Consider the following 20032-nt stretch of genomic DNA (forward strand, 5'->3'; position numbering starts at 1 on the left):
AATTATTTGATAGAAAATTCCTACTTATCATCTTAATTAAAAAAAAATTAACAAGACAACAGAAAAACTTTGGCTTTTAGCAATCTACTGCTCAAACCTCAAAAAGTGATGTCAAGTGATAAGAAATGATAATAGAAAGTAAAAAATTAACAAGACAACAGAAAAACTTTGGCTTTTAGCAATCTACTGCTCAAACCTCAAAAAGTGATGTCAAGTGATAAGAAATGAAATGTAAACAAAAAAGTCACGTCTTTCGCATTCACGTATCGTTGTTGTCAGATTGTGCGGGTGCAGATTAAAAAAACGTGACTTGTAAAGTCTGGACGAGGCTTTGTTTTTGTTTACTTTTTTGCCGCGAAAATTTGAATTTAAAATGGACATTTGCCTCCTAGGTTTTTGGTCTTTTTTTGTTATCAGTTTTTATTATTCAAGTCTTTGCTAGTTACTGTTATCAGCTCAAGTTGGATTTAAATAAATAACAAGAAATGAAATTTTGTAAACAAAAAAGTCATGTCTTTCGCATTCACGTGTCGTTGTTGTCAGATTGTGCGTGTGCAGATTAAAAAAACGTGACTTGTAAAGTCTGGACGAGGCTTTGTTTTGTTTACTTTTTTGCCGCGAAAATTTGAATTTAAAATGGACATTTGCCTCCTAGGATTTTGGTCTTTTTTTGTTATCAGTTTTTATTATTCAAGTCTTTGCTAGTTACTGTTATCAGCTCAAGTTGGATTTAAATAAATAACAATGTGCTCATCAATGTATGGATAAAGTCTTCGAATTAAATGGTACCAAAAGTTGTATGTTGTAAAACAAAATTAAGTTGGATGAGACGAGGGTTTGCTTATCAAACCTAGCAAAAATGGTAAGAAAAAACTCAATATCTCAGCCTGCAATATTTTCAAGTGTTGTGTCAAGTACTAGTGTCAGTATCTTAATGACCTTGCGTGATATACTTAGCTTAAATAGAAAGTAAAAACAGAGTAGAGCAGAGAGCAAAGAACATGGAGTTTATGGGTCTCAGTGTCTTAGCCCTATGTGGTTTGAATTCTTTGCTTCTATCTACATGTGTGATGCTCTATGCACTATGTTCTCTACTCCACCATGTTTTTAGCCTTATGTGACAAACCCCAACTAAAGAGCTAGTGCTATCACTCACACAAAGTACAAACCTTTTGCCATTATGGCTGTTGTACACGAAACCAGAGGTCCATTCTTTGAAGCATAAAAGCCACTATCTTTTTTCTATTACTGTTATCTATTTTTTTTCTCATTCCTTTTATGCTTGTGTCCTTTAAATTTCAGGAACCCTCAAGTGATCACTTGGATGTTCTGAAAAAACAATTTGGTCATTCTCATCTACATGTGTGATGCTCTATGCACTATGTTCTCTACTCCACCATGTTTTTAGCCTTATGCGACAAATGACAAACCCCAACTAAAGAGCTAGTGCTATCACTCACACAAAGTACAAACCTTTTGCCATTATGGCTGTTGTACACAAAACCAGAGGTCCATTCTTTGAAGCATAAAAGCCACCATCTTTTTTCTATTACTGTTATCTATTAGAGGTGGCAAAGATCGGTTCACTTTAGGGAATAAGTTCCAACCGTTCAGTTCCTTTCATGGAACTGTTCCCAATATAAGTTCGTGGGTTTGATTCTCGCCCGGGACGGATTTTATCCTGAACAGACTGAACCGTCCACACTGCCTCGACAACATAGATTCACCTCGTCGATCGACGGCTGGTCAACTAAGTTTGGACACACGTTTACTTCATTAATTATCTACAATTCTAAATCCTAAGCATATGACAACATGTCCGTCATTAAGCATATGAAAACATATTCTTCATTATAAGAATATGAAAACATGCTCGTCATTTTTCGCAGGTTCCAATTTCGACAATCCCAACATCGGATACAAGCGACTGAAAGTGAGCGGTTCGGCGATCTGTAAGAAAATGTGCGAGTACCCGGTCATTCATTTGGATCTGGGTGACATTGATGGTTATAACGAGTCGGATATCCTGTGGACTTTGTACGATAAGATTGACGATGTGTATAAGAAACAGTTCCCGTTCCTGAACGAAACCAGTTATATGCATGCGCTGAGCGAAGAGAATGACGTTAAGCTAAGATATGGAAGGTAAATAGAATCTCCTTGGTTATCCTGCCCGAATAAGACTGAAAAGTCCCATTACCCCGGCAGTTTAAGCAAAATCTCGTCTATTTTTATGTTAACTAGAAAATGATGTGTATACGATAGAGGTCTTGGTGTTTTCTTCGTAAATAACAGGACTGCCATACCTCTGACAGGCAATACTTTCTGCTGCCTTGCGGGAGTAACCTTTGCAATAAATTTGCCATAAAAATGTATTAAATAAGTATAAGTTATATTGACTTAGTGATTTATTTAGACTTTCGACTTTCCGATACCTAAAATTATTTCCCTATTTGTGTTCAGATTCTCGGAGCGCGGCACAGTGGAATACGGGGAGTTCAAAAAGTCGCTCACCTTCCTCTCGAATCTCCTGTATAAGGTGTACCACAATGAACCTGTCATCCTCATAGACAACTATGACAAGTCCCTACTCAACTTGTATCTCAAGTATGGACCAAATCATGAGTCTTCGTTGACATTGCGCAAAGCTCTGGAGGACTTGCTTAAGAAATCCCTCAAGCACAATCCCCGCTTAAGAAAAGCTTTCATTACAGGTGAGCATCGCCCTAGTAACCAAAATAGGATTGTATCCGGGTAGAAAAGAGGATCGGATTATCCCATCCTGTACCCGGATTCCAATAAACCTTTCTGTACTCAAGTTTATTTGTTTTGTTCTATTCCGATTCTAGCCGGGTAGAAACCGTATAAATACGAACCGTATAAGTATTGTGTCGTTTATCGCGCATCTGGTGAGAGGCATACCACGGGATGGGCATCCAACGACACAGACCATACGAGTCTAATGTAGCAGTTGTTGCATTGCTACTAAATAAAAACGGAGGTAAAACACCCATATTTTAAAAATTAAAAAAAAAGTAAATTAATAATGCCTTTACCTTTCCTTTCCTCCAGGTGTATTCCCCTGTGCCAAGTACGATTTACTGAGTAAGATCGACGTTCTAGACTGCAACGTTTTCAATCCTTATTTCGGCCGAGACTTTGGTCTGACTGAGATGGAAGTATTCGAACTGGTGGGCCATATGGCGACTTCCAAGTTGGAAAAAATCATGGACTTCTACCTGGGTTATGCCCATGGCAATCAAACCAAACTGGCCAATCCATACTCTATTATGAATGTGCTTCTCAGTAATGGTAAGCACCTACTAATGACAATCTGGTAAACTTATCTGAACGATTAAGTATACGTGTAGGTATCTCCCCTTAAAAAAATATAATTCTTGTTCGATTTTTTATCAGACTGTCTGATGATTACGACACTTCTGGTTTTTATTCATGGAGGTTGACAAATTAACAAATGCTTTTATAGGTCTACTTGCATAAATGGCCCTCTTTTTTTACAGGTTTTTGATGGGATATGTATCTCTTCCTCAAACCACAACGTGCAAATATTAAACAAAACACACTTCATTTCAGGCGTCGTCAAACCTTACTGGCCCAGCAAATTATAACAACTATTGTAACATAAATAATAATAATAAAAATAATAATAGCAAGAACAATTTTATTCATACATGCTGTACGTTCAAGAATCAATAAGGCCAGCCACTCACTATCAGGTAGACCTGATCAGGTGTACCTGATAGTGTGTGTGTGTGCTCATTAGGTATCAGGTAGACCTGACAGGCGGACCTGATCTCCTGATCAGGTGTACCTGTCATGTCTACCTGATAGTGTGTGTGTGCTCATCAGGTATCAGGTAGACCTGACAGGCGGACCTGATCTCCTGATCAGGTGTACCTGTCATGTCTACCTGATCCTGATAGTGTGTGTGCTCATCAGGTAGACCTGACACGTCCGCCTGGCCTAACGCATAGCGAAATAATAATAAAAACGACGGTGAAACACCCATCTTTTTTTTATGTTTACCGGCGCGGCGTTGGGTCCCTAGCCTCAACCAGCGCGGCTATTTGTTCTGTGTAGATACCTAATACCTATAATATATACATCAAGAGGAAACATATTGAACTTAAGCAACGTTCCACGTGGTTGGTGATGGAACGGTGACTGTCTGGACATCACATTACAAACATGCTGATGGCTATTTCGGTGCATCTTTATCAAATTCTAAAAAAAAAAAAAAAAAGCCCAGCAAAGAGGACGTCAAAGTATTCAACAAGGCGCTCAAAATTTACTACAAGCACGACTACAAAACTTTAATGTCCGGTGAAGCGCTACCCAATATATATCTATCTCAGAAGTTGAAACTTTCGGAGGTCATCGAACCGGAAAATCTTCTCGAAATGTTGGTGTACAATGGGTATCTGACTGCGATACCAAGTCAAACCAAGGACGTTCCTTTGAAAAGGAAAATGCCGGGCCAGAATAAAAATGAGACTGTAGTGACGACCATTACGTTTCATAATGTCACCATACCGAATCGGGAAATTCTGACGGCTTTCCACAAGATCATACGGAAGGAGAACAAGGAAAAACTGCAGAATGCTAACGAAGGAGAAGTGAAAGAGGAATGAGACTTGGTCTCATATTGTCAAGTCGAATGAAACTTGAGAAACTTTGCCCACCGTTGGATTCAACTTGAATTCAGTAAATTCGAGGTTTATTTGAATCACAGATTATTTGCAATGAAAACGCTAATCTATTTTAAAAAAAAGATGGAGGAAAAAAAACAGCCTCCTCAAAACCCATCTCCAACAATTACTCTATGCACAAATTTCGTTGTAGGTAAGGTAACTGAAATGAAAAAGACAAACTGAGTACATTGTGATACGGATAAAAATTGTACTTTTCTTTATTTTTGTAGGTACTTGGTCAACTAAAAATCAGTAAAATCAGTACCTATTTTGTACAGTTACCTCGATTCTTTTTCCCCCCACCACACGCTTTCCTCGACTCTTCAAGAATCACAATTCTTTGAATTTAAGAGTCGCGATTCACGATTCTTTTGAAATATTCAACTCTTTGAATCGATTCACTCAATATTTACCCATCCCTATCTTGCATTCACTGATAAGACCTAGGTAGTTATTCTAAAATCTAAATGATAATTTTACGTCCCTCATCTTATAATACCTATATTTATTTTCCATTTCAGATGGATGTTGATGAAGCTTACACCTACGAAGTTGAAAGACAGTGGCTTTGTTCAGATACAAACACAGTAACATGGTCTTGCATTCACTGATAAGACCTAGGTAATTATTCTAAAATCTAAATGATAATTTTACGTCCCTCATCTTATAATACCTATAATTATTTTCCATTTCAGATGGATGTTGATGAAGCCATCAAAAGCTCTGAGGGCTTCAAACCATACTATGTCACCAAAATAGAAGAACTGTTGATGAAGCCATCAAAAGCTCTGAGGGCTTCAAACCATACTATGTCACCAAAATAGAAGAACTGCAACTGATTGTTGCAGAGAAGGAGCAGAATTTAAGACGTCTCCAGGCTCAAAGAAATGAACTAAATGCTAAAGGTACTCGCAATAAATTTAAATACTGTTGAGCTTTGTCAACTTTGCATATAGTTTGTAAATCTACAATTTCCTCTGTTGGAACTGGTTAATATTAAATTCAAACTTTTTTTTAATTTTTACATCTATGACCATTATAAAAAAAATTCCTCTAATTTCAGTGAGAATGTTGCGTGAAGAGTTACAGCTGTTGCAAGAACAAGGCTCCTATGTTGGGGAAGTAGTCAAGCCAATGTAGTTTGTAAATCTACAATTTCCTCTGTTAGAACTGGTTAATATTAAAAACAAACTTTTTTTTAATTTTTATATCTATGACCATTACAAAAAAATTTCCTCTAATTTCAGTGAGAATGTTGCGTGAAGAGTTACAGCTGTTGCAAGAACAAGGCTCCTATGTTGGGGAAGTAGTCATAGTTTGTAAATCTACAATTTCCTCTGTTAGAACTGGTTAATATAAAAAACAAACTTTTTAATTTTTATATCTATGACCATTATAAAAAAATTTCCTCTAATTTCAGTGAGAATGTTGCGTGAAGAGTTACAGCTGTTGCAAGAACAAGGCTCCTATGTTGGGGAAGTAGTCAAGCCAATGGACAAGAAGAAGGTCCTGGTCAAAGTTCACCCAGAAGGAAAATTTGTGGTGGACATTGACAAGAACATAGACATCAATGATGTCACACCCAACTGTAGAGTAGCTCTGAGAAATGAAAGTTATACCTTGCACAAGATACTGCCAAACAAGGTAAGATGGTCTAATAAAGGTTTTATGTCAGAGGCATGCCTTACAGTGGGTATTTGTGAAAACATTAAGCAACCATGTTATTGTTAACTTTTTTTTTTTTTTTTTTTTTTTTTTTTGGAAGTTGGCGCAATAAACTTATCAGTGTCGAATAACACTTTTACAATTTTTGTTATGTGCATGGAATTAGAAAGATTTTCTAAGATTTATATTTTTTCCTCTTTTTAAACTACAAAATTACGCATCATGGATATATAAATCACAGAACAAGATAGATAAACTTCATTATGTAGAAATCAGCATCGAAGCCTATGGGTACCTACTTGAAATACAGTAGGTCCGACACTGAAATGGGTATCCGCCATGTTTGTGTCCATCTGAGTGATCCGAGCCATTCGTTTTTGTGTGCGTTTTAAAAAATCGCTTTTGTTGCTTTGTCATGCAAGTTCAGTAATTTCCATTTTATTCATAGCTCCATGGTAATTTCAGTATCAGCAAGTTCCTGTGGAAATTATTCTTTAATTTTACCTTTATCCCTTCATTTTTCTGGTTATTTGACACAAAATATTCACCTTTAAATCCTTCAAAGGGTTTAGGTGCAAAGGTTCTTCTCGTGGTACTGAATTCTTCACGGTAAGCTCAACTTTGGTTTGAGCACTCCAGCCTCCATCATGATATTACAGGTAAGTTTTCTTTTTAGGTAGGTAACATAAAAAACAGTTTTGGTGTCATTAGTTGAAGGATCTTTTCGGTTCGCATGTCGAAGTCAAGTACAACGAAACAAAAATATTGCTACACCTACGAAGTTGAAAGACAGTGGCTTTGTTCAGATACAAACACAGTAACGTGGTCTTGCATTCACTGATAAGACCTAGGTTGTTATTCTAAAATCTAAATGATAATTTTACGTCCCTCATCTTATAATACCTATATTTATTTTCCATTTCAGATGGATGTTGATGAAGCCATCAAAAGCTCTGAGGGCTTCAAACCATACTATGTCACCAAAATAGAAGAACTGCAACTGATTGTTGCAGAGAAGGAGCAGAATTTAAGACGTCTCCAGGCTCAAAGGAATGAACTAAATGCTAAAGGTACTCGTAATAAATTTAAATACTGTTGAGCTTTGTCAACTTTGCATATAGTTTGTAAATCTACAATTTCCTCTGTTAGAACTGGTTAATATAAAAAACAAACTTTTTAATTTTTATATCTATGACCATTATAAAAAAATTTCCTCTAATTTCAGTGAGAATGTTGCGTGAAGAGTTACAGCTGTTGCAAGAACAAGGCTCCTATGTTGGGGAAGTAGTCAAGCCAATGGACAAGAAGAAGGTCCTGGTCAAAGTTCACCCAGAAGGAAAATTTGTGGTGGACATTGACAAGAACATAGACATCAATGATGTCACACCCAACTGTAGAGTAGCTCTGAGAAATGAAAGTTATACCTTGCACAAGATACTGCCAAACAAGGTAAGATGGTCTAATAAAGGTTTTTTGCCAGAGGCATGCCTTACAGTGGGTATTTGTGAAAACATTAAGCAACCATGTTATTGTAATTTTTTTTTTGCCTCTTGGAAGTTGGAAAAGAGTACAATGCTATACCAAGTCCTAAACAAAATATGAACTTTTATATTTACTACAAATAAAATAATAATTCTCTTTTCAGGTTGATCCCCTGGTGTCCCTCATGATGGTCGAGAAAGTACCTGATTCCACCTATGAAATGGTGGGAGGACTTGACAATCAAATCAAAGAGATTAAAGAAGTTATTGAGCTTCCTGTTAAACATCCTGAGCTGTTTGATGCCTTGGGCATTGCTCAGCCCAAGGGTGTTTTGCTGTATGGACCACCAGGAACTGGTATGTTAGAAAGTTTTTGATAAGATGTAAGAAGTGATAAGTTGTTCTCTCAATCATGTATTTATTATTGTCCTATCAGATTTACAAGACCTTGTTTAGACTGCTGGGATAAAGGGGCTTGTCAGTCCTATTTGGACAGTAAAAAAAACTTCAAACATTTTATCATTGAGACTTGAACTAGCTTCTCAAATGTCTTCACCCTACCATAATTTAACCTCAGAATACTTACCTAAGTAGGAGAAAGTCTTTACCAATTCATTTTGTCCATTTATTGTTTCAGGTAAAACCCTTCTGGCAAGAGCTGTAGCTCACCATACAGAATGTACTTTCATCCGAGTGTCTGGATCTGAATTGGTGCAGAAGTTTATAGGAGAGGGGTCACGAATGGTTCGTGAGCTGTTTGTAATGGCAAGGTGGGACAATAACATCATTATGTTTCATTCCCATTTTTATTAACAAAGTTTTTTTTTTTTCAAAAAAATTTTGGCCCAACCCCCAAAAGCTTCAAACATTAAACAATCTAAAATGACAATTATTTGTTGTAAAATTGGAAACTCTCTTCTTAAATTTTATGGACTAAAAAAAAAAAAAAAAAAAAAAAAACATTTTGTCGACGGACGGCGCGGCGTCGACTATGTGTGGACACAGCTTATGTTCTTTACAGGAGAACTCTATAACGTACGTCAAAGTACTCACCTTTTGAGCTATGTGAATCAAGTTTTTGCCGGCATCTTTGTACCCGTTAGTATAGTTGAAATAGGCCGCACCTCCTGGTATTATCAGACCGTTGATATGATTCATTATGTTCCTGAGGGAAGAATAATACATGAAGAGGCATGAACATATCAGCCACAGGATGGTTCGACAGATTTTTTTTTTTAAAAAAGGGGGTTTGATAGAGGGAACAGTTACTATTAAGGTCTTATCGTCCCAAAATCGAAGAGAGAAAGAAGACAGGATAGGAGAAAGCCAACCGTTCCGAGTACGAACATCATCCGTTCAGGATAAAATCCGCCCCGAGCAGGGATTGAACCGGCCTAGCGCTTACAAGGCAGACGCTCTACCAACCAAGCTAACCAGGGTGGCAGGGTTGAGGACTAGTGTGTCAGTAGGTATAAAAGGCTACTTACTCATAATATTCCTGGGTCTGTCCGATGAACACAGGCACAACCATGGCTCCTGAAGCTTCTACAGCTTTCACATAGGAAGCGGCTATGTAACTCTTGTGACCCTGGTAGTCATGCGCTAAGCCAGGAGAGAAGACATATTCCTGGGATAGGATACCTACGACTGTGAGGTCGGTGGGGCGGAAGGTTTCGGCCCCAACCCAGGATAAGACTGATAGGACCAACAGGACCACGGGACCCATGTCTGGAAATTAGTGACGGAATTTATTTATTATGGGTTGTAAATGAGAGAGAAGATTCGGATTCATACTATCCTAGTTAATTTCTTGGTCACTGCTCACAATCCTCACTCACCTAATTAACACCATTGTAATTCCAGAGAACATGCTCCAAGCATTATCTTCATGGATGAGATTGACTCCATTGGTTCCTCCCGTATTGAGTCGGGAAGTGGTGGTGATTCAGAAGTACAGCGTACCATGTTAGAGTTGCTCAATCAGCTGGATGGATTTGAAGCCACCAAGAACATCAAGGTAAGTAGAACTCTCTCCTAGCTAAGCTTGCTACAGAGTGGAGTCAGATATCCGGCACTCTGGCTTCTCCAGTGCAGCACATAAATTTTAAACATGGATGTCTGGCTGGGGGTCCTTAAACAGAGAGTAGACCAGCTTAGTCTGGCTGGGGGACTTTAAAAATTGAGGATACCAGCCTGAAATTTCCCTTGCTAAAGAAATAGCAAAGGTTGAGTGCAAAGGGCATCCACTTGTAAAATTTTTGTAGCCAAAACCAGATGTTAGTCAAAAGCAGTCACCCTAGCTAAGACTGATTAAGAGGCTGACAAAACCCGTCTGAACATGGGAAAAGGCAAAGAAGAAGAAGAAGAAGAAGAATCTTTTTATATATAAGTAGGTCCATAATATCTCCATTTTATTTTCCAGGTGATCATGGCTACAAACAGGATCGACATTCTGGACCCTGCCCTCTTGCGTCCCGGCCGTATGACCCAGGATAAGACTGATAGGACCAATAGGACCACGGGACCCATGTCTGGAAATTAGTGACGGAATTTATTTATTATGGGTTGTAAATGAGAGAGAAGATTCGGATTCATACTATCCAATACCTAAAGTAACCGTCAATTTTAGGTAAATCTCTATTTTGCATTACCTTCAAATGGGGCTCTCGACTGACGAAATTCCTGTGTGCGGAGTCCAGTTGTAGGACTATATCGCACCCCTTAATCTCTATTAAGTAATCACACTAGTCACCTTTCGTCACCTGACACCGATAAAATAAACTGAATTTCGAGCTTCCCCGCCATCTACGAGAGAACTTTTCGTGTAGGAATGTGCAGCATAAAATCTCTTTGGTACTTAACTTTCTATCGGGTTCTGACAGGCCGCGAGAGCCCAAGACATCCATGAACCAGTAACCTAGGTAGGCCCCTACTTTTAGTACCTAATTTCAATGTTGAATAATGAAATTTTCACGCGTGTCTTTTTACAGAGCCGGATAAACTTCAATATACCTACATAGGTAATTACTCTATTACGAAAATTGAAACCGGGACCTCAGTCCGGACTCCGGATGGGCGTTGATGGAGTTTTGGTTCTACCGATTTTCTGCTCATTTCTGTGGCCGAGTGAATTACCCGTATGTCACGCCCGCAGAGGTGTTCAATATGAGATCCAAATTTTCCACCATTCCATAGGGAGCTCTAATTTCTGGTAGCTCTATGAACCCCCAATATATAGATACCTACCTACCAACACCTAGAGCGACTACAGCTATTTGAGCACTTACCTGAGAAATCAATCCTTCAAAGGATTTGAACAAAAATTCGAAAAAAAAACAGCAAAACGAAAACCCCTTTCCGCGGACAAATGGTTTTACCGTTCAATAGCGAAGCCGTTTGTTTGTTAACAAATGACTTGTTTTGTTTCTATCACGGAATGACAGGTCCACTGACCACTGACCAGTGCGTAGTGATAATCAGAACATCAGACTTCACTGCGCATCAAACCTTGCTTGAATAGTGCCTCTCCTAGTTCATATTCATATTATAACAACACTGTTTTAATAGGACGAACAGTCTCGCTGGAGGACGTAAAACTGAGACAAAACCAGCCCTGTCAAGCCACAGACAATAACACTGGCTCTTTTGATTATGCCTGGTGCTTCCGGAGCTGAAGTTAAGGTAATAATATTAACAATAAATCTTAATTCTTAATCAGTTAGTAATAAGAACACTTACCCACGAGCATATTTATTCTGTACGATTTTTGTACAGTTTTCTTATAATACTATCTAGTGCTCATTTATACTGTTTTAATAGGACGAAAGAGTTCCTTTAACCCAGCAGTAGGCTATTATGTACCGTTATCTTGAACAAATTTTCAAACATTGTTGAAGATAAAATTCCACAAGTACCTCAGCTGGTATCGAAACCACGCCCGCCTGATTATCAGGCGAGCGTCTTGACCGACCTTGTTGGAAAGGAACAAGAAAAGAAAATCCGGTTAGGTGGAAGAGTCAACCAAGTGAGAATCATCTCATTATAATCTTTAGAAAAAGAAAACACTACCTTACAGGTATAACTACAAATTACCTACGTGAGTTGTGGTTACCTCCTACGTTTCATTAGCAAAGCCTTTTTACTTCCCTTACTTATAGGAAGGAAAATGTATTACATACATACAGTGCTTATGTAAACAGTAGCTTTTATAGATACCTACATACATATGCTTTTTCCTGGTTTTTCATCACATTTTTCCCTTTGTCATTCGTGAAAGTAAATCTACTTTACGTGTTTGAATGTATTGCTATGACAGGGGTCAAGTTATCCTTCATTCCCGTGTCTTGTATTGTTGCTTTTGATGTCCATCATCCATCATTGTGTTGGAAAAGAATTTTCCTTGCGAGGAAAATTTCCTTATAACGTCATTATTGCTTAACTAAAAGATTTTTTTTCCATCTAACAATTCTTTCACAAGCTCAATAAACCTTGAGCTGAATCCTCCTCGTCTAAAACTTTTGCTTAACTTGAATCAGGAAGGTCTTAGAAAGCGGGCCCCAATTTGAGTGGACATATGAATGATTTGATGAGGATGTTCATTATTAAATTTGGGGAGGATAAAATGGTACAAACAATACTTGGTTAACAGTAGGTAATAATTTGCCATAAGACTAAAAAAATAGCTAATTCAAACCTAAAGCTGTGTCCAACTGTCCACACATAGTCGACAGCCCACAGTTAACGAAAGGTGTTTGTTCAGTGGACATATGAATGATTTGATGAGGATGTTCATTATTAAATCTGGGGAGGATAAAATGGTACAAACAATACTTGGTTAACAGTAGGTAATAATTGTCATAAGACTAAAAAAATAGCTAATTCAAACCTAAAGCTGTGTCCAACTGTCCACACATAGTCGACAGCCCACAGTTAACGAAAGGTGTGTCCACACATAGAAAATGGGAATCTTGATCTAAGGTCAAAGTGCAACTAGGCAGCCTAGTTAGCTTGGAGGGTAGCGCGCCCACCTTGTAGGCACTAGGTCGTGGGTTCGATTATCGCCCGGGTCGGAATTTGTCCTAAACAGATAAGGTTGGTTCTCAGAACGACTGGCTTTCTCTTATTCTGTCCTTTTTCTCTCTTCGATTTCAGGACGATAATACAACATTACTTGCAGTTCCCTCTACAAAGGTGTATTATCTTCTTCTTCCTCTTTCTAGCCTTTTCCTACTTATACAGGGTCGGCCTTTCTTGTCAGTCCCTTCCAGGCAGTTCTATTGTATACCTCATGCCCTGTTATTCTCACTCAAGTCTTGATTCACACAATCCTTCCACCTTTTCTTCGGCCTCCCTCGTCCTTTTGTTTCTAGTCAGTCCCTTCCAGGCAGTCCTATTTTATACCTCATGCCTCATGCCCTGTTATTCTCACTCAAGTCTTGATTCACACAATCCTTCCACCTTTTCTTCGGCCTCCCTCGTCCTTTTTTCCCCCTCACTTCCATTCTCTTCACTCTTTTCCCTATATAGCTCTCATCTATATTACATATATATGTATATTAAATGAAATTATTTCTTGTTCCAGGGAGTATGCACGGAAGCTGGTATGTATGCGCTGCGGGAGAGACGAGTTCATGTGACTCAGGAAGATTTTGAAATGGCCGTTGCTAAAGTTATGCAGAAAGATTCGGAAAAGAACAAAACATTGAGGATACCAGCCTGAAATTTCCCTTCCTAAAGAAATAGCAAAGGTTGAGTGCTTAGGCCATCCACTCATAAAATTTTTGTAGCCAAAACCAGATGTTAGCCCAAAGCAGTCACCCTAGCTAGGGCTGAGGCTGACAAAACCCTGTCTGAACATGGGAAAAGGCAAAGAAGAAGAAGAATCTTTTTTCTTTATAAGTAGGTACATAATATCTCCATTTTATTTTCCAGGTGATCATGGCTACAAACAGGATCGACATTCTGGACCCTGCCCTCTTGCGTCCCGGCCGTATTGACAGGAAGATCGAGTTCCCACCTCCAAATGAAGAGGCCAGACTGGACATTCTGAGGATTCATTCGCGGAAAATGAACCTGACGCGTGGTATTAATCTGAGGAAAATCGCCGAACTTATGCCTGGCGCTTCCGGAGCTGAAGTTAAGGTAATATAATAATATTACCTAATAATAGGTATTGTTTTTACTGCTCGAATGAGTCAAACATTACGTGGCTCGTCCCGAACTGTAATCACCTCTTCCCGCAGTAGGCTATTTCCGCCCCGCCGGGATTCGAACCCATGCCCTCAGGGTTTAGAGTCAGTGTTCTTAACCACGCGGCGACAGAGGTGGGCAAAATTATTGTGGTCAACTTCTGTTAGCATAAAGAGACATCTTGTTCTAAGCTGACAGTCTAAATAAAGTACTATGTACCTGTACCTGGGATTGAACCTACGCTCTTCTGATTAGAAGTAAAAAAGCATTACAAAATAGGAAGTACTCTGTAGCTCTCACATTTCATTAGAAAAACCTTTTACAATGCCATACAGTGCCTATGTAAACAACACCTTTTATAGCTCCATACATATGCTTTTTCCTCGTTTTTCATCACATTTTTCCCTTTGTCATTCGTGAAAGTAAATCTATTTTACGTGTTTGAATGTATTGCTATGACAGGGGTCAAGTTATCCTTCATTCCCGTGTCTTGTATTGTTGCTTTTGATGTCCATCATCCATCATTGTGTTGGAAAAGAATTTTCCTTGCGAGGAAAATTTCCTTATAACGTCATTATTGCTTAACTAAAAGATTTTTTTTCCATCTAACAATTCTTTCACAAGCTCAATAAACCTTGAGCTGAATCCTCCTCGTCTAAAACTTTTGCTTAAACTTGAATCAGGAAGGTCTTAGAAAGCGGGCCCCAATTTGAGTGGACATATGAATGATTTGATGAGGATGTTCATTATTAAATTTGGGGAGGATAAAATGGTACAAACAATACTTGGTTAACAGTAGGTAATAATTTGCCATAAGACTAAAAAAATAGCTAATTCAAACCTAAAGCTGTGTCCAACTGTCCACACATAGTCGACAGCCCACAGTTAACGAAAGGTGTGTCCACACATAGAAAATGGGAATCTTGATCTAAGGTCAAAGTGCAACTAGGCAGCCTAGTTAGCTTGGAGGGTAGCGCGCCCACCTTGTAGGCACTAGGTCGTGGGTTCGATTATCGCCCGGGTCGGAATTTGTCCTAAACAGATAAGGTTGGTTCTCAGAACGACTGGCTTTCTCTTATTCTGTCCTTTTTCTCTCTTCGATTTCAGGACGATAATACAACATTACTTGCAGTTCCCTCTACAAAGGTGTTTTATCTTCTTCTTCCTCTTTCTAGCCTTTTCCTACTTATACAGGGTCAGTCCCTTCCAGGCAGTCCTATTGTATACCTCATGCCCTGTTATTCTCACTCAAGTCTTGATTCACACAATCCTTCCACCTTTTCTTCGGCCTCCCTCGTCCTTTTCTCCCCCTCACTTCCATTCTCTTCACTCTTTTCCCTATATAGCTCTCATCTATATTACATTCCTATTTGTTCCTTATGTTCCTTAAACAGTCCTATGAACTCAGTTCACCTGAACTCCTGTCCTGCCTTGGAAGCCAGCAATGACATTGTAGGTAAATATTGGGAAGCCAGAGGTAAAATGACCTAGTAGTCAAATAACCCGACATTTGCAAACAACAACAACATATATATGTATATTAAATGAAATTATTTCTTGTTCCAGGGAGTATGCACGGAAGCTGGTATGTACGCGCTGCGGGAGAGACGAGTTCATGTGACTCAGGAAGATTTTGAAATGGCCGTTGCTAAAGTTATGCAGAAAGATTCGGAAAAGAACATGTCTATCAAGAAACTGTGGAAATAAGCCACGATCAACTTTGTCTGTCGTTGTATGTTGTACTTTTAACCCTAGGAAGAAAGTCTTACAAGATATTGTCTCCCTTTATACCTAATATCTAATATGTAACTTGAGAAATATTTAATTCTTTTTTAAATAAATAATCTATTCTAAAGGCTTTTCTTATGGAATAAAGGATATAAGACCCGCTTAAAAGTGGAGTCAGATTACCACCGCTTGTATGCAGGGTAACCTACCGTTGGTAATCTGACATCATCACTATTTAACGGGTCTAATGATAAATAACTATGTTTACCTATCAATTGTTTTCTAAACTGGTAATGACTGTGTACCCTAGGTCTAATATTTCCGTTTGTGAAAACATATTCAAGAGGTTTAAATGTAGTTCTCTAGGTCATTGGGGAGAAATGCTGGAAAACAATTTTGATATAAAGAATGTATGTATGTATGTTGCAAATGTCGGGATCTATAAAGAATGAGATATTGTTATAAAGAAGATATTGATATAAAGAATGAGATATTGTTTTTAAATGACCTTTTGGGCATTGTGCCTGTGAGAAAAGAGTGTTTTGGTCAAATTTCCGGAAGGGATGTAGGTAGACAGCTAGACACCCTTTATATCATCAAATAATTACGCTACAACCCCCGCGCATTTTGACTATCTCAAGGGATGTGAACTAAATTATACAAATATGCTAATTTTTGTCTTCTAGCAAGGATGGTTTTTTTTTATTTAAATAAATTTGTCATGTTTTTTCTACATTTTATTTTAGTCAAATATGATTTTTTTGTTACTGCTTTCGAAATTTCTATGTTTATATTCGAATTACGAATTAATTTATGGGTAGTATAAGCGTTTTTTTTTTTTCATTTGGGAAACGGACCACAGGAAAATTGATCAATGTTCCATTCACTTTCTATTAGAGTCATGGTCAATTTTCCAATTTTCAATTGTCAGTTTCCCAAAAGGAAAAACACCTTATTTAATATCTAGTCTTAAATGCCTCAATGGTTGAGATTATTGTCATGACTAGAGGGCCCTATTCTACAAACAACTCCCCCACTCCATACTTTTTACTCCACGTGCAGAAAAAAAACTTTCGCCAATATTTCCTGCCAAACAGGAGCCAGGTAAGAATATACCTTTGAATGGCGTTCCACGTTACAGGAGAATCTGGAGTAGACCAGCTCAGTCTGGTTGGGGGACTTTAAACATTGAGGATACCAGCCTGAAATTTCCCTTGCTAAAGAAATAGCAAAGGTTGAGTGCTTAGGGCATCCACTTGTAAAATTTTTGTAGCCAAAACTAGATGTTAGCCCAAAGCAGTCACCCTAGCTAGGGCTGAGGCTGACGAAACCCTGTCTGAACATGGGAAAAGGCAAAGAAGAAGAAAAATCTTTTTTCTTTATAAGTAGGTACATAATATCTCCATTTTATTTTCCAGGTGATCATGGCTACAAACAGGATCGACATTCTGGACCACTTTCGCCAATATTTCCTGCCAAACAGGAGCCAGGTAAGAATATACCTTTGAATGGCGTTCCACGTTACAGGAGAATCTGTGTCTTTTTTTTAGGAGCTGTAGATTTAGGCCCTTATTGTGCCTACGCCCCTGATCTTTAATGAGAATACCTGAACCATTTTCTCCATACTTATCTCGTAGCCGTGACCTTTTATCAGTTTTATCCTATCCAGAACTGTCCAAATCCAAGACATCCTCTGAAACAACGTGTCAATGTCTAAGGACTTGTTCAGTCCTATTTGTGCAGGATAAACAAGGTACTTGTATCATCTTCTATATGTTAAAAATAATATTGGGACTTGAATCTGAAACCTCTTCACCCTACTTTAATTTAAACTCAGAATATCTAAAGTTGGAAAAAATATTTACCAATCCATTTATTGTTTCAGGTAAAACCTTACTGGCGAGAGCTGTAGCTCACCATACGGAATGTACTTTCATCCGAGTGTCTGGATCTGAATTGGTGCGCAAGGGCAATGTTTATAATTGTGATTTTATTTTTCTATTATTAAGGAGTAAATTCTTCAAATTAATTTGATCCCTAGGGCAAGGTAAACCTTTAGACAAATGAACTGTACCCAAGGCCAATGTTTATAATTGCGATTTTATTTTTCTATTATTAAGGAGTAAATTCTTCAAATTAATTTGATCCCTAGGGCAAGGTAAACCTTTAGACAAATGAACTGTACGTCAGGGCATGTGATGTGTGCCAATCCACTATAGAATTTAGAAAGGATCCTTTATCTCGAAAGAGTGATATCGCTGGACCTTTATCTCAATAACTCGTTGGAAGTTTGTCCTCGAAGATTTTTTCCCGTTTAAGCCCGTTTGCAAGGGCAATGTTTATAATTGTGATTTTATTTTTCTATTATTAAGGAGTAAATTCTTCAAATTATTTTGATCCCTAGGGCAAGGTAAACCTTTAGACAAATGAACTGTACGTCAGGGCATGTGATGTGTGATATCGCTGGATCTTTATCTCAATAACTCGTTGGAAGTTTGTCCTCGAAGATTTTTTCCCGTTTAAGGCTCTTTAACACTACGGACAGTAGGTCGTTCGAGACAAAGATTCTTGTAGTCATACGCCTTGAGATATTGCCAATGTCGAAATCATCTTCAGAACTCAATTAATTGCCTACCTAGGTAATTTATATGACTAGTTGACTAGGGTTCTTAGGGATTTCCCAAAATCGACTCGAGGTTCGCTTCTCTCGTAGGGTTTTGGTCGTTCGAGTCAAAGATTCTTGTAGTCATACGCCTTGAGATATTGCCAATGTCGAAATCATCTTCAGAACTCAATTAATTGCCTACCTAACTACCTAGGTAATTTATATGACTAGTTGACTAGGGTTCTTAGGGATTTCCCAAAATCGACTCGAGGTTCGCTTCTCTCGTAGGGTTTTTCGTGCCTAGGCTTTTGGATGCCTAATATGAATCTATTTATTAATAATTTCTAATATGAATTTAAGTAACAATAATTCCCCATCTTCAGAAGAACATTCGTGGGTCGTACTTTACCCAGTCCTGAGCTAATCCGTCGCTCGTGAATTTCCAGCAGAAGCCAAGGTATCAACAGGATTTTTATTATCAACAGGGCTTTTATTATCAACAAGTAGTATCGAATAACAATGCTGCCCCCACTCTTTCGTCCCTAGATCACTTTCACCTTATTAGTTTCTCGTATTTATTTCTCACGTACCTTCAGGACTTGTTTTATTTTTCCTCTCTCCTCTGCTCTCTTATCCTATCAATTAGTCCAGAGACTTGAGTGTTTCTTTTAACTTCAAGTTCCATTCCATCCAGACTTTTACGACCTTTATTTGTTTTCTTTAATTCTGTACCCACTTTACCTTCGTTTCTCAAGGACTTGAATTTGCTTCTTTCAGTTCTTTCGCTGCCTCTGCTTCTCCGTTTCCAAGGCCAATGTTTATAATTGTGATTTATTTTTCTATTATTAAGGAGTAAATTCTTCAAATTAATTTGATCCCTAGGGCAAGGTAAACCTTTAGACAAATGAACTGTACGTCATTAAACAAAAAACATCTTTCAGAAATAAGAGTCATGTCATTGACTCTTGTAATAAAAGCAAAGGAACAAAGTGGACATTTTCCCTGGACTCTTGATGTGTGTTTTGCATGGTTTGTGTTCATTTTACCTTACCTTACCCAGTTTTTACTTTCTATTTTTACCCACTCGTAAATAAGGTGCCTAATCTCTCCCTCCTTTCCACTTTCTTCTCTCCAAAAATACTCTTCATAATCTTAATATCTTTAGAAGTGCTTTGTATCCTCTAGTCCTTTGTCCTTTGTGTTTTATTTTAATAAGACAACAAAATTAATTATTTTTCATCGAAATAAGGACGAAAGAACAGGAAGAGAAAGAAAGGAAGAAAAAACTTTCTCTCTTGTTTTGTCGATTTTCATTGCAATGTACCTTTTGTCCGTGCTAAATAGGGGGCACAATCGTTGTGATAAATAGGTTCTGTTATGTTGAATATCACAACAGGAATCAGACGAAAGTGTTGGTGGTTCACCCCAGCCATGATGAACACCAAACATTAATGTCACCATGATAAGTACTTAAGAGTGCATTCAATGTTTACACTTGAACAAATGCCTAATCTCTCCCTCCACGTTCTTCTCTCCAAAAATACTCTTCATAATCTTAATATCTTTAGAAGTGCTTTGTATCCTCTAGTCCTTTGTGTTTTATTTTAATAAGACAAATTATTTTAATAAGACAAAATGAATTATTTTTCATT

The 20032-nt window shown here is 38.0% G+C and overlaps 3 protein-coding genes and 1 long non-coding RNA gene across 4 annotated transcripts; all 4 read left to right on the plus strand.

Moving 5' to 3' along the window:
* The first annotated feature begins 1484 nt into the window (after nucleotides 1–1484).
* On the plus strand, nucleotides 1485–4970 carry LOC103508608. The gene is made up of 6 exons (XM_008473165.2): nucleotides 1485–1509; nucleotides 1890–2145; nucleotides 2464–2714; nucleotides 3073–3312; nucleotides 3595–3622; nucleotides 4274–4970. The coding sequence occupies exons 1-6, from the start codon at nucleotides 1485–1487 to the stop codon at nucleotides 4650–4652; spliced, it is 1179 nt and encodes a 392-aa protein (XP_008471387.1). The 3' UTR covers nucleotides 4653–4970.
* Nucleotides 4971–5233: 263 nt separating this feature from the next.
* LOC103508609 (26S proteasome regulatory subunit 8-like) lies at nucleotides 5234–6443 on the plus strand. Its single transcript, XM_026823173.1, has 3 exons — nucleotides 5234–5274; nucleotides 5472–5617; nucleotides 6133–6443. Exons 1-3 carry the CDS (start codon nucleotides 5234–5236, stop codon nucleotides 6441–6443), a joined length of 498 nt encoding a protein of 165 aa, XP_026678974.1.
* Nucleotides 6444–6835: 392 nt separating this feature from the next.
* On the plus strand, nucleotides 6836–16526 carry LOC103508602 (26S proteasome regulatory subunit 8). The gene is made up of 8 exons (XM_008473158.3): nucleotides 6836–7036; nucleotides 7303–7447; nucleotides 7603–7826; nucleotides 8023–8215; nucleotides 8496–8628; nucleotides 9722–9875; nucleotides 13790–13999; nucleotides 15614–16526. Exons 1-8 carry the CDS (start codon nucleotides 7025–7027, stop codon nucleotides 15752–15754), a joined length of 1212 nt encoding a protein of 403 aa, XP_008471380.1. The 5' UTR covers nucleotides 6836–7024; the 3' UTR covers nucleotides 15755–16526.
* On the plus strand, nucleotides 11498–13549 carry LOC113467149. The gene is made up of 2 exons (XR_003391319.1): nucleotides 11498–11539; nucleotides 13440–13549. It is a non-coding gene; the product is annotated as an uncharacterized LOC113467149 (long non-coding RNA).
* Nucleotides 16527–20032: the final 3506 nt, after the last annotated feature.

This window comes from Diaphorina citri, unplaced genomic scaffold (genome assembly GCF_000475195.1).
Source record: "Diaphorina citri unplaced genomic scaffold, Diaci psyllid genome assembly version 1.1 scaffold415, whole genome shotgun sequence".
Lineage (NCBI taxonomy): Eukaryota > Metazoa > Arthropoda > Insecta > Hemiptera > Psyllidae > Diaphorina > Diaphorina citri.